At 35.8% G+C, this 14,275-nt stretch overlaps 1 protein-coding gene across 1 annotated transcript in view; it reads left to right on the top strand.

Annotated features, from left to right (window-relative positions):
- Window positions 1-1,815: 1,815 nt before the first annotated feature.
- The window catches only part of LOC143243346 (uncharacterized), a 48,672-nt gene continuing 36,212 nt past the window's right edge, over window positions 1,816-14,275 (top strand). The window contains exon 1 of the mRNA XM_076487220.1: window positions 1,816-2,026. Within this exon, the coding sequence (XP_076343335.1) occupies window positions 1,975-2,026 (52 nt within the window). The 5' untranslated portion in view covers window positions 1,816-1,974. The remainder of the gene's footprint in view (window positions 2,027-14,275) is intronic.

Here is a 14,275-nt window from a genome sequence, read left to right as displayed (position 1 = left end):
TTAGAAGCTAACTGAATGTCAATATGTGTCAAATCTATGATATTTGCCAAAAAGATTGATGCACATAATTTTTTCTTAGGACAGATATATTTTAATATACAAGCAATAATACAACTTATAAAAACAGGTATTATAAATAGTTGTTATAAATAATGATTTTTATACAAAAGTTTTACAAACAATACTGAGTTTTGTATCTCGTCTGGAACTGTATATTCTATCGACGGTTCACGATGAGCGAATTAATTCTGTGTTGATTCAGGTACACTTCAATTAACGGGAAGTAGGTAGATTCTTCAATGAGCACACGTGAGTTTTTTACTGACGAAGATATGTAATGTTCTTGTAGAAATACTACTTACAAAGTTAATTCACTGAAATTAAACTGTTTATGATGTTCGAAATCTATAAAAGTCTCTGGTCAAATATCTCTAGTTTCCCGATTGCGTTTATCACAATTATAGCTTCCGAAAATTAGGCTTAGAATATACTAACTGTAGCAAACCAACGATATACACATGTATAGTCTCTCGGCGCTTCGGTTTATAAACGTTAAGGCAAGGTTCTAGAAATTATCAGTTGGCAACAATACGCTAACGCTTTCTTAAAATATATAGTTGTTTCTTACACTCGAGAATCTTCTATACATTTAGAGAATAGGCGAGAATTTCGCAACACATATCTAAGTGTACGTTACACACATTTCTAAATATACACTTAACTGTAATAAATATTGATATTAAAATAAATATATAATTGCAAATCCGTTACAAGTGACATAGCTGCTGTGTCAACAAGTATAGGAACTCATATGCTGATACAACTTCTATGTCAACAGCTATTGGTACTAATACAATAATACAGCTTCTGTGTCAACAAGTATAGTGGTACAGGTCCTCATACAGTGACACGGCTTCTGGGTTAATACCTACAGGTATTTAGGTAATGTAACAGCCTCCGAGTCAAAGAAAGACAGGTGTCTATATAACGAAACAATATCTGTGTGAGGAAGTCTAAGTTTGTATATTGTGCTATAGCGTCTGAGATTTATAATTCTCTAATTATGAAAAGCTTGAAGAAACTCAAAATTCCTCAGCTAAATACTAGTTTTGTTTTACAGATGACGAATAGGGTGTGGACTAGTAACCTATAGAAACTAGTGGATGGATAAATTGATTGCTTTTAGATAAGAATGAAAGGCAAATAAAAATTTTAATGAACCAGAAATAAAATAAAACAAAATATCTGAAAAACAAAAATAACAGGAGTCAATAACGTTGGTAGGAATATTTGACATCTGTAACATAATAATTTGGTCAGGTATTGTATACTAGTATGTTACTATTGAGGCTTAAGTCTAACTTTTGAATATGCTTGACCGTCTACGTAAATCTACAATCACCTGTTATATAAGAAATGTTGGGTTCAACAGTCTGTAACAATATCATAATTAACAGAATATGTTGCAGTCTCTACTTTCCAATTTTCGAACTTCAGTGACTTTAGTTGTTTTTGTTAGCTGGGCCTTGCCTGGACTTCATTGTTGTCAACTGTAATATTTTCGGTTGTATTCTATTTTTGTGTTCTCTCCTCTATTATTATTGCGACTTACCGCTATTGTTTGTTTGTTTATTTATTTATATTGTTGTTGTTGTCTTTAAGGTAACAATACGAACGCAAATACTTTTACATGTTTATTCTACTACTTGACCTCGATATCTCATCCAATCAAATCAACCGAACACATGTAAAGGGGCGGGATTTGATAACAGCACGTGAAAGACCAGAGCAGTTCACCTTTAGTACATAGTTTGGGTTTGTCTGTTGTAGTGTTGAGCTTCGAGATACTGTTTAATTTTTGTGGTTAAAACGTTACTCTATGACATGCAACCAAGTCTGATCCCTTACAAGGATTTTGTCAATCATGTATTTTCCAGAGACTGTGATGGTTTCGTACACTGTGGATAAACTATCATGACGCAGTGGATCTGGAAGATCTGTTTCCTGGGTTTGTTCCTTGTTACAGGTACGTGGAAGCCTCGCTGATTTTTTACCAGTTACGTCATCTACGCATAGGTATGAATGTGTCTTGACCTTTCTTTTAGCCAAATGTGACACACGTAATTTTAAATAACCTTCATAAACATTCTCAAAATCAATCATACAAATAGGAATAGACACTTTGATCGATCTGAAGCGACTGAAAACTTTATAGTTCGTTTACTTCTAAATTGTCTATTAATTAAATAAGAAGTTATATATGTTTCAGATAGAGAGGCAGAAGAAGTAATCAGTAAACCAAATTGATTTAAATTATTCATGTACAATAAAAGAGGAATATTTTTTTTCCTCTCCTGAAAATAACATGCGGCCTCTGTGTTTCCACACACGTATGTCGAAAACATATAAATCGATGAACACAACAATTTCACAAAAGATGGGAAGGGCCCGGCATGGCCAGTTGGATTTAGATACTCGACTTGTAATCTGAGGGTCGCGGGTTCGAATCCCCATCACACCAAACATGCTCGCCCTTTCAGCCATGGGGGCGTTATAATGTGACGGTCAATCCCACTATTCATTGGTAAAAGAATAACCCAAGAGTTGGCGGTGGGTGGCGATGACTATCTGCCTCCTCTCAAGTGTTACACTGCCAAGTTAGGAACGGCTAGCTAAGATAGCCCTCGTGTAACTTTGCGCGAAATTCAAAACAAACCAAACCAAAGATGGGAGGTCTGTGTGTTTGTGTTTTTTTGTATAGCAAAGCCACAAAGGGCTATCTGCTCAGCCCACCGAGGGTAATCGAACCCCTGATTTTAGCGTTGTAAATCCGGAGACATACTGCTGTACTAGCGGGGGGCAATGGGAAGTCAGTATGGGACATTTCTCCCCAAACTTGATCCAGATTCAAATTGGGATTCTGGATCACTTTAAAACATTTTTTATAATGAGAAAATAGTGCATTTTCACGTTTTGGAGTTAATAAGTGCAAATTTTGATCGCACTTGTATCAAATGTCATGGACCCATTAAGTTTGAGCCTCCTCATCACATTAGATACTGAAATACACAGAGTTTCAACTAGTATATTTTGGTCATCACTAGGATTTGGTTAAACTTTAAATTAATCTGAGTTGGGTCTACACAAAACTGGGGCGAAAGTAACAATAACATAGTATTATTGATAAAAAAGCACGATCAGAGCAACTAGGGGAGAAAACACGTGCGTAACATGATAAAATCAAGATAATATGACAAAAATCAGAGGCGTCGCTAGATACTTAAAGGATTCAGGGCTCGGGCGCCGGGAGATTTCGGCGTTTCAGTGTGATATTGAATATGGTTTTCTATTCTAATTTTTCAAGACCCAACTGGCGAAATAGAATCAGGTTAAGGGCGTTGTGTACTAGCGACGCCTCTGATTAGCGATATTATAAAATAACTTATTAGAATCAATATACTGGTTAATAACATCACGTGCGTTATTTCAAGACCCTCTTCACTTTTAGCCGGGTGATCAACAATTTATGAGAGTGAGAATTGAAATGTGTGAACTGTGTGGGTCAAAACGTACGTTACATAAGGAACCACGTTAGTCTTAGCCTAATGATAAACAAACTATGATAGTCAAAAGGTCCATCATTTCTGGACCTATATTACTCTTACCACGATAATGACTAAGCTATGCCAGTCGAAAGGTCGCGTTTTATGCGTTAAATGTGTTTCTTTACTGAAGTTAATAAATAACACTACTTGTTTTATGATGTTGGAAAACAGATTTGTTGTGCTTAACAAATAGTCATGTCTAAAATTATTTAAACTTCCTTATACATAAATAAAAAGATGGAATATGACTGAAACTAAATGTCTGAGCTTAAGAAAGATCCTGATAATGTATTAGAGATGTTTAATTTGGCTTGTGGTACGTACCCTTATGTGTAAAATAACAAACCTTTTAGTAAGTCAGTCCTTCTCATATCCTGTTTGTTCCGTGCTCTCTCTCTCTAACCTGAATCTGGCGGAAACCGTAAAAGTAAGACCGTGTCGTGACATCACGCCTCGCATATTATATTACCGCCATTCAAAGTCACAACATGCCAATGCATAAGCACGTGTAGAAAGTTGCACGTGATACGTGCTCACGTGACTACGAAAACCATTCCTTTTATTTGTAAAACTATGTCGTGAAAAGCGAGTTATGTTAGGGTTAAGGTAGATGTTAAACCGTCTCTCTAAACTGGTATAGAAGTTAACAGTCGATATATTATTTACTGATCTCGTATTCAAGGGGAACGTTTTTTGCCTTTTTTTCAGTTCTAGCGTATTAAATTATAAAGATACAATGTTTCAGGCAAAAACATCGAATTTCTGGAAAGGTATAAATTTTAATTAAATTTATTATTACTGTTTAAACTTTAATTTTTATTAGATCTTTTTTATGATTTTCTTCAATTGCAGTTCCAACTTTTCGTGCTTAGGCGTAATAGGGATTTACACCCAGAAAAAAAGGTGGGTATTAATTAATCTATGCCCATCTAGCTAGCTGTTCATTCTAAATTGCTAAGATGATAAAGGAAAGCTTACATTGGCCTTTTCTTTCAAAAACTGTCGGTCTGATGAAATTCAATCGGTTTCCTCGTTGTTTAAGTCAAGTTTGTACGCGCTATTCGAAGAAAGAAGCATAGTTCTCGCAAAGATATTTCATTCTTTTTATAGTAGTAATTTTAGTAGCACGTTTCATAAATGCAATTTAAGGACAATGTTCAAACCATGAAATTTAAAAACAATGTCCAACATGTCATGGTTAGACTCGCGGCTGGTAATATGACTATATAGAGTAAAACGTCTCTTTGTTACTTTATGTACGGCAATTCTTTTTAGAATTAGGGTTCTAGAATAGAACACCGTTGTTGCTATTTTCTAGATAACTATCTTCTCATGAAACTCCTATTTATGTGGTAATCATGAAGCGGCGAGAGCAAGTGAAACAGGTTTTTCTCTCGTGACACTTTGTACCCTTTCTGTCAATCTTCCAACAAACTGCTAAACAGAACGTGACTGGTAGAAAATGTTAAAAATTCGGCGCTCCTTGTTCTATAGTCCACGTTCATTATGTCGTCCTTGTATTGCTTCGTTTTTTAATATTGTTAGGTATCGTTTAATATGTCATGTGCTTACCGCTAAACGCCAAAATGTTTGGTCCATAAATTCGACTTTTTGTCTTTTAAATTTTCAACATGTCCAGACGATTAACGCTAGCCTTGTTCATTAAATAAAGGAAAACTAGAGAGGGTTCATTTTCAGCAGGTCTAGACGATTAACGCTAGCCTAGTTCATTAGATAAAGGAAAACTAGAGAGGGTTCATTTTCAGCAGGTCTAGACGATTAACGCTAGCCTAGTTCATTAGATAAAGGAAAACTAGAGAGGGTTCATTTTCAGCAGGTCTAGACGATTAACTCTAGCCTAGTCCATTAGATAAAGGAAAACTAGAGAGGGTTCATTTTCAGCAGGTCTAGACGATTAACGCTAGCCTAGTCCATTAGATAAAGAAAAACTAGAGAGGGTTCATTTTCAGCAGGTCTAGATGATTAACGCTAGTCTAGTTCATTAGATAAAGGAAAACTAGAGAGGGTTCATTTTCAGCAGGTCTAGACGATTAACGCTAGCCTAGTCCATTAGATAAAGGAAAACTAGAGAGGGCTCATTTTCAGCAGGTCTAGACGATTAACGCTAGCCTAGTTCATTAGATAAAGGAAAACTAGAGAAGGTTTATTTTCAGCAGGTCTAGATGATTAACGCTAGCCTAGTTCATTAGATAAAGGAAAACTAGAGAGGGTTCATTTTCAGCAGGTTTAGATGATTAACGCTAGCCTAGTTCATTAGATAAAGGAAAACTAGGGAAGGTTTATTTTCAGTAGGTCTAGATGATTAACGCTAGCCTAGTTCATTAGATAAAGGAAAACTAGAGAGGGTTTATTTTCAGCAGGTCTAGATGATTAACGCTAGCCTAGTTCATTTGATAAAGGAAAACTAGAGAGGGTTTATTTTCAGCAAGTCTAGATGATTAACGCTAGCCTAGTTCATTAGATAAAGGAAAACTAGAGAGGGTTCATTTTCAGCAGGTCTAGATGATTAACGCTAGCCTAGTTCATTAGATAAAGGAAAACTAGAGAGGGTTCATTTTCAGCAGGTCTAGACGATTAACGCTAGCCTTGTTCATTAGATACAAGCAAGGTAGAGAGGGTTAAGTGTAGAACACAGTTGTAACGGCTATTATTGTTAAATGAATTGTTTTGCACTATTGGGTGTAAGCAATAATACAATGTAGAGTCCACGGAATAACTAGAAATATGTTTATTTATTGGACTAGAGATTTTACAACTATCACCAGTAAATAAACATTTCCCTAGTTATTTCAACTGAAACTAAAGAATATATACCATTAAAGAGTAGTTACTTAATTTAGGCGTTTCTATTTGTTTATACGAGAGTTCTAGTAATTGGTCTTTCATAGTAAAATGTTAATAACCACCGATTATCGTGAAGTCAGACAAACCATAAATATTGTTTGAATTTATTCTCTTAAATAGTCTCCATGTCAAAATAAGTTATCTTACTTTTTAACCGAGTAGCTGTCAGAGGCGGTGACAGTACCAAAATTTTGGGAACAAGTGGGTGGCAAGCCTTTTTTGAAGGGGGAATAAAATATCTTTTATTCACGTGTAATATTTACAGGAACTCGTATTTTCCCCATCACGTTAAACTACATTGGGTTTCAAAAAGTACTTAGTTGTGCGTTTAGAAGCAAACCGAGAAATTTAACTGAAACGTAGTAAATAATATTATTTAACTTCTGTACCACGTGATAACTCTAGATAAGTTGACAGTACACTTAAGCCAAGATGTGGTAAATTCTGGTATTTAACTAATGTACCACGTAGTAGCTCTGGATAAGTTGACAGTACACTTAAGCCAAGATGTGGTAAATTCTGGTATTTAACTAATGTACCACGTAGTAGCTCTGGATAAGTTGACAGTACACTTAAGCCAAGATGTGGTAAATTCTGGTATTTAACTAATGTACCACGTAGTAGCTCTGGATAAGTTTACAGTACAACTTATCAAAGATGTAGTAACTTATATTATTTAACTTAAGTACCATGTTGTAGCTCCAGATAAGTTTACAGTACAACGTAGCCGTGATATAGTAACTTATATTATTTAATTAATGTACCATACTCTCTCGTTTTCTAACGTCGAGTGTCTTACTCCAATAACTGAGTTGTATCTTTGAAGATAAATGTCTTAATTTTTTTTTCTGTTTTTCCTCTTTTAAAAATGTTTCCTCTTTTAACTAAATTTTCTGTTGATAACGTTTTTAATAATAAGCACTAGGTTTTACATTAAGAGAGATTTATTTGAAATAGAGTTAATATCGTTAACACTGGCCTCAATTTAGAAACAGAAAGAAATATGGTGCAATATAATAATTGATATTTTATCTAAACCAACTCATTTCCTGATGGACAATTCGAAGCATCAAATTGGCCTTGAATGTTCTTCCCCGCGCCACTAAAATTCCGGCCCACCAGGCCAGATGTTTATCCGGAAGCAATGCTCATCCTTGACTTTGTGTTTCATACTTAGATCCCGTTATTTCAGGAATATCATAACCGTTAAATTTAACACACCAATGTAACATGTTACATGCACAGGTTTCGAACGTCATGTAGGAGTTCTTGGCAGCCTAACGTGGCAGTGTTGAAAGATAAGATGATGTCATTAGACATTGAGAGAAGGTATTAAAAACAGTTTAATTACAAGTCCACCTGAAAATGAAATGATTTATTTTAACCGATTAAGATAATTTGAAAGTAACACCTTGTGATGGACTCTTTCACTAATTTGTTTTCACATTTCGGATTTGAAGTCTACAAACGTGATATCATGCACTCAGATCCCTTCACGTAGAAAAACTTCTAACGATACGATTAAAACGAGTTTTAGTAATTGTTGTTATTCCTACACATAATTTATAAATAAATCCGATCTCGTCAAAAGTAAAGTATAAGACCATATTTAACACAAAAAACTTCATATAAGGGTGTGAGTGATCAGTTTCAGTTAGGGTGTTAGTAACATAACGTTCTTATTGGTTAGAACACAGTGAATTTTAATTAAGTTGTCATAAACATAAGGATCGTATTGGTTAGAATAAATTTCATTTAGGTTTTGGTAACAAAACGGTCTTATTCGTTAGTTTGTTTTGGAATTTCGCACAAAGCTACTCGAGGGCTATCGGTGCTAGCCGTCCCTAATTTAGCAGTGTAAAACTAGAGGGAAGGCAGCTAGTCATCACCACCAACCGCCAACTCTTGGGCTACTCTTTTACCAACGAATAGTGGGATTGACTGTCACATTATAACGCCCCCACGGCTGGGAGGGCGAGCATGTTTGGCGCGACGCGGATGCGAACCCGCGACCCTCAGATTACGAGTCGCACGCCTTAACGCGCTTGGCCATGCCGGGCCCTTATTCGTTAGAACATAGTTTCAGTAAGATTGTTAGTAACATAACGGTTTGACTGGTTAGAAGGAAGTGAGTTCCAGTTAAGTTGTTAATAACATAATGTTGTGGCTGAGTGAAAAACAGTGAGATTCGGTTAGACTGTTAAGTAACAGAATGGTCTTATTGGTAGGAACACAATGAGTTTCAATGCGATTATCAGTAATACAACTGTCTTATTGGTTAGGAAACAGTGAGTTTCAGTCAGATTGTTAGTAACATAACGGTTTGATTTTTGTTGTTGTTTTCGCGCAATCCTACAGGATGGATTTTTTGCGCTACACGTTCCTAATTTAGCAGTATAAGACTAGAGAGACTGTAGCTCGCTAATACCACCCAACGCCACCCTTTCGTTTTATACTCTTTTACCAACAAATAGTAGGATTCACCCGTAACATTTTAATGTCCCCATGGTTTAAAGGGCGAGCATATTTGATGTGACGGGGATTCTCACCCATCAATTTCAGATTACCAGTCGAGCGCCCTAACTACCGAGGCATGCCGGACCTAACATGATAGTGTGGTTTGTCAGAACACTGTAAGTTTCAGTTTGGTACTTAGTAACTTAGCGGTCTGACTGATTAGAACACAGCATGTGTCAGTAATAGAATGGTGTGACTAGTTAGAACACAGTGAGTATCAGTTAGAATGTTAGTAACATAATGTTCTTATTACTTAGAACACAATGATTTTCAGTGAAGTTGTCAGTAAAACAACTGTCTTATTAGATAGGAAACAGTGAGTTTAAATTAGGTTGTAAGTAACATAAGGGTCTGACTTACTAGAACACAGTTTCAGTTAGGTTGTTAGTAACATAATTGTGTTATTAGTTAAAATACATTGTTTTTTCTTTAGATTGTTAGAAATATAACGGTCTGACTCATTAGAACACTGGATATTTCAGTTAGGTCATTTTTAACATAACGGTATTACTGGTGAGAACACAGTGAGTTTCAATTTGGATGTTAGTAATATACTGGTTTGACTGATTAGAAAACTGTGAGTTTCAGTTAAATTGTTAGTAATGTAATATTCTTAGAACACAATGAGTTTTAATGAGGTTGTCAGTAACACAACTGTCTTATTGGCTAGGACACAATGAGTTTAAATTAGGTTGTTAGTAACATAAGGGTCTGACTGGGCAGAACACATTGAGATTCAGTAACGTTTTTACTCAGATAACACTGCACAACAGTGGGTATTCCTTATAAATATTTGGCTGCTGATCATGAAAATCACATCCAAATTTGCCCATCACGTACCGTTTCATCGAAATCTTCAGTTTCGCCAGGACATTGCTACAATGGAAAAACAATATCAGGGCAACTTGAATCCGTCAATGCTTGCTGACTACTGTTAGACACTGCAACGTGATGCACCGGACATTGAATACAAACGAAAATCAGGAGCAAAAAACTTTTAATTATGTTGAATTTATTAGCGTATTAGAAACATAAACGCAATTAAATACGTTATTGCCGGTAAACAGTTAACTGTCTATTTCTCAGAGTTCCTACGTGATGAAGCAAAACCAAAACTATATTTGTGCATACCTACCCAGGTACCTGTCACAATCGGAAAATAACTTTTCAGGTTTGTTTGTTTGGAATTTCGCACAAAGCTACTCGAGGGCTATCTGTGCTAGCCGTCCCTAATTTAGCAGTGTAAGACTGGAAGGGAGGCAGCTAGTCATCACCACCCACCGCCAACTCTTGGGCTACTCTTTTACCAACGAAAAGTGGGATTGAACGTTACATTATAACGCCCCCACGGCTGGGAGAGCGAGCATGTTTAGCGCGACGCGGGCGCGAACCTGCGACCCTCGGATTACGAGTCGCACGCCTTACGCGCTTGGCCATGCCGGGCCAACTTTTCAGGAAGCAAAACTTTTCAAAACAATTGTTGTGCAGTGTAATGGTTCAACTGGTTATAGCATAGAAAGTTTCATTTAGTTTGTTAGTAATATATCGGTTTTTCAGGTTAGAACAGAGTGAATTTCAGTTATATTGTTTGTAACATAATAGTCTTATAAGTAAAAACACTCGTCCTAGTTGGTTTATTGGGCCATAACGTCTGACGGATTAGAACACAGTGAGTTTCAGTTACGTTGTTGGTAACATAACATGTCACTGGTTGGAACACAGTGAGTTTCAGTTAGTTTTTTTCAGTAACGTGACGGTCTGACTTGTTAGAACGCAGTGAGTTTCAATTAGGCCCCTGGTGATATAGGGGTCTGACTGTTTTAAACACTTTGAGTTTCATTTAGGTTGTTAGTAAAAGAAGAGTGTTAATAGTTAGATTACAGTGAGTTTCTGTAAAGTTATTAGTAACATAACGGTCATACTGGTTAGAAAGAAGTAAATTTCAATTAAGTTATTAGTAACATAATGGTGTGACTGAATAGAAAACAGTAAGTTTTATTTAGGTTGTTATTAAAGGAACTGTGTTACTGGTTCGAGCAAAGTGAGTTTCAGTTGGGTTGTCAGTAATATAACGGTCTTGTTGGCTAGAACACAGTTTCAGTTAGTTTGTTAGTAATATAACGTTCTTATTGGTTAGAACATATTGTGTATCAGTTAGGTTGTTAGTAACATAACGTTCTTATTGGTTAGAACATAGTGCGTATCAGTTAGGTTGTTAGTATCATAACAGTTTGAATATTGTTGTTGTTAGTTTGTTTGTTTTTCGCACAATCCTACAAGTTGTTAGTAATTTAACAGTTTGACAAGTTAGAACACATTAACTTTCTGTTAGGTTGTTAGTAACATAATGGTGTGGCTGATTGGAACACAGTGAATTATAGTTATGTTGTTAATAACTATGATTTGAGTGATTGGAACGCATTGAGTTTCAATTGGGTTGTTAATAAGAGAATGGCGTGATTCTTAGAACACAGTTTCAGTTAGGTTCTCAGTGACATAACGGTCTAACTGGTTCTAACACTGAATTTCAATTAGTTAGTAACATAACGGTCTGATTACTTAGAACACAGTGAGTTTGAATTAGGTTGTTGGGAATATCCTGAGACTAACGGTCTGATTACTTAGAACACAGTGAGTTTGAATTAGGTTGTTGGGAATATCCTGAGACTAATCGCACCTTTCAGAAAACCATCAATACAAGACCAGAAACAACTGATGAGTTCAAAACAGTGTAATATTGAAATATATTAATGTAATGTAAAGACGGCGTCAGTACTACAATAGTGATAAACATAAAGATAACTTTTGTAAAGATAGTATCCGTACGTCGGTAATGACAAGCATATCGAAAAGGTTTCTAAGGAGAGAGGAGAAATACAATAATAATGACACTCTTTGACTTCATTATTAGTCATACGTATCCACTACTGGGTATGACCCCCTTTTGCCTCCAGAATAGTCTGAATTCTTCACGGCATGGATTCAACAAGGTGCTGGAAACATTTCTTCGGGATTTTGACCCATGTTTACTCAATAGCATCACGCAGTTCCTTTAGATTTGTCGTTCACACATTCACGCTGCAAATCTCCCGTTCCACTTGATCTTACAGGTGCTTTATTGGATTAAGATCTGTGGTCTGTGCAGGTCATTGTATTATGCTGAAGTCACAATGCAGAGAACGCAGTAATGGTGCACTGCTGATTGTACAGGAGTGGAATCAGCTCGAGATGATGCGTGCTTTGTCACATGGCGCATTATCCTGCTGAACATAGCCATTGTAAAATGGGTAGTCTGTGATCATAAAAGGATACAGATAGTCAGCAACAATGCTAAGTAGCTTTCATATGATGCTCAGATTGTATTAAGGTTCCTAATATGTGTCAAGTAAATATTTACCACACCATTACGCCACTACCAGCAGCTTGTACCGTTGACACAAGGCAGGATGGATCCATGGATTCACGCTGTTTTAGCCAAATAAATTCTGATCCTATCATCTGCATGTTACAGCAGATATCATGATTTGTCAGACCAGGCGACGTTTTTCTAATCTTCTATCGTCCAGTTGTGGTGATTTCGTGCTCACTGTTACCTTATTTTCCTATTCTTAGCTGACATGAGTGAAACCCGATGTGGTCTTCTGCTGCTGTAGTCTGTTTCAAGATTCGACATGTTGTGCGTTCATAGATGCCCTTCTGTACATCAATGTTGTAGAGTGATTATTTGAATATTTGTGGTCTTCCTGTCAGCTTGAACGAGTCTCACCATTCTCTCCTTGGCAAAGTGTCTTAGCCCACAGAACTCCCATTAACTGGATGTTTTTTTTCGTTTTTGTTTTCTACACCATTCTCTTTAAACTCTGGAAACTGTAGTGCGTGATAACCCCAAGAGGTCAGGAGTTACTGAAACCATCACGTCTGGAATTAACAATCATTCCACGGTCAAAGTCGCTTAGATCACGCATCTTCCTCAGTCTAATGCTTTGTCGAACAACAACTGAACCTTTTGATCATGTCTGCATGTTTTATATATTGAGTTGCAACCACATGATTCACTCTTTGGCTATTTACGTTAAAGAGCAGGTGTACCTAATAAAATGGTCACTGAGTGTATAACTATTCTAAAGAAATTGTCCATACCACGTTAATGACAGGAATACAGACAAGTGTTATAAATAATTCGTCCATACTACAACAATGGCAGCATTATAGACAAGGATTGTAAAGAATGCATCCATACTGAAACATTGATAACAATATATGATAGATGTGTATTTTAAAGAAGGAATTCATAAAACAATAATGATAAGGATATAGACGTGCGTTTTAAAGAAGGAATTCATAAAACAATAATGAATAAGAGAAGTATATAGCAGGTGTTTTCTTGGTCTTGACTACACTGGATTTTTATGAACAAAAGTTCATTGTTCGAAACTGATTACTCAGCAGATAAGAACGATAGTGAGTTCACTGTTGTAGTTGAAGTTGTATGAGTAACGTGTGTGGTTGTTTATAGTATGTGAACATATCACTATTCTTCTATATTTGTACAATAACTTAGAGAATCTCTACAGTTCATGGGTGTTCTTAGCAATTACCTGAAGCAAAATATTCCAGCTGTTCGATAATATTTACTATTAAAACAACCGGTTTTAATGTCCTTGATCCAGTTTCTAGAAGATGTAGAGTAATCTGTTTTATTCATTTTTGTGTCATCCTAATCGCGTCTGAAGGCTGTTTCTTTCTTTTTTTTTTGATATTGATAACTCTGTTGCTAAATAATCAACCCAGAAGGTTCTTCATATTTTTACTTATAAAGATCAATTACAGAAACTCAATCGAATCTCTCGAACTGAGCTAATTCTGTTTTCTACACATTTTATACTTTTCAACCCTTGAGACAAAGTGGTTTGCGTTATTTTTGTCAATTTATTTACCGAAATTTTCAGATACTTAATGTTTTACTTTAAACGCAGCGACCGAAGTCTTCACTTAAATTGTAGTTAGTTACGAATCATTTACTCAACTATTTATTGTGCTAAACTTTGGAAAAACAGTGGATATTGAAATTATCTTACAATAATTGACATCAACAATTATTGTAATTGTTAGTATACAGGAATTACTGTTACAATATTATCAGTATTCATTTATGTTAATAACATTTAGGTATTCACTCGTGTCATTGTTCACTTATCAGTACTGTTATTTTACAGGAAATAGTGTTACAATATTCTCAGTATTAATTTATGCTGATAACATGTATGTATTCGCTTGTGTCACTGTTC

The sequence above is a fragment of the Tachypleus tridentatus genome, chromosome 1 (genome assembly GCF_004210375.1).
Source record: "Tachypleus tridentatus isolate NWPU-2018 chromosome 1, ASM421037v1, whole genome shotgun sequence".
Lineage (NCBI taxonomy): Eukaryota > Metazoa > Arthropoda > Merostomata > Xiphosura > Limulidae > Tachypleus > Tachypleus tridentatus.
The sequence above is the reverse complement of the archived record's forward strand: the minus strand, read 5'-3'. Positions and strand labels throughout refer to the sequence as shown.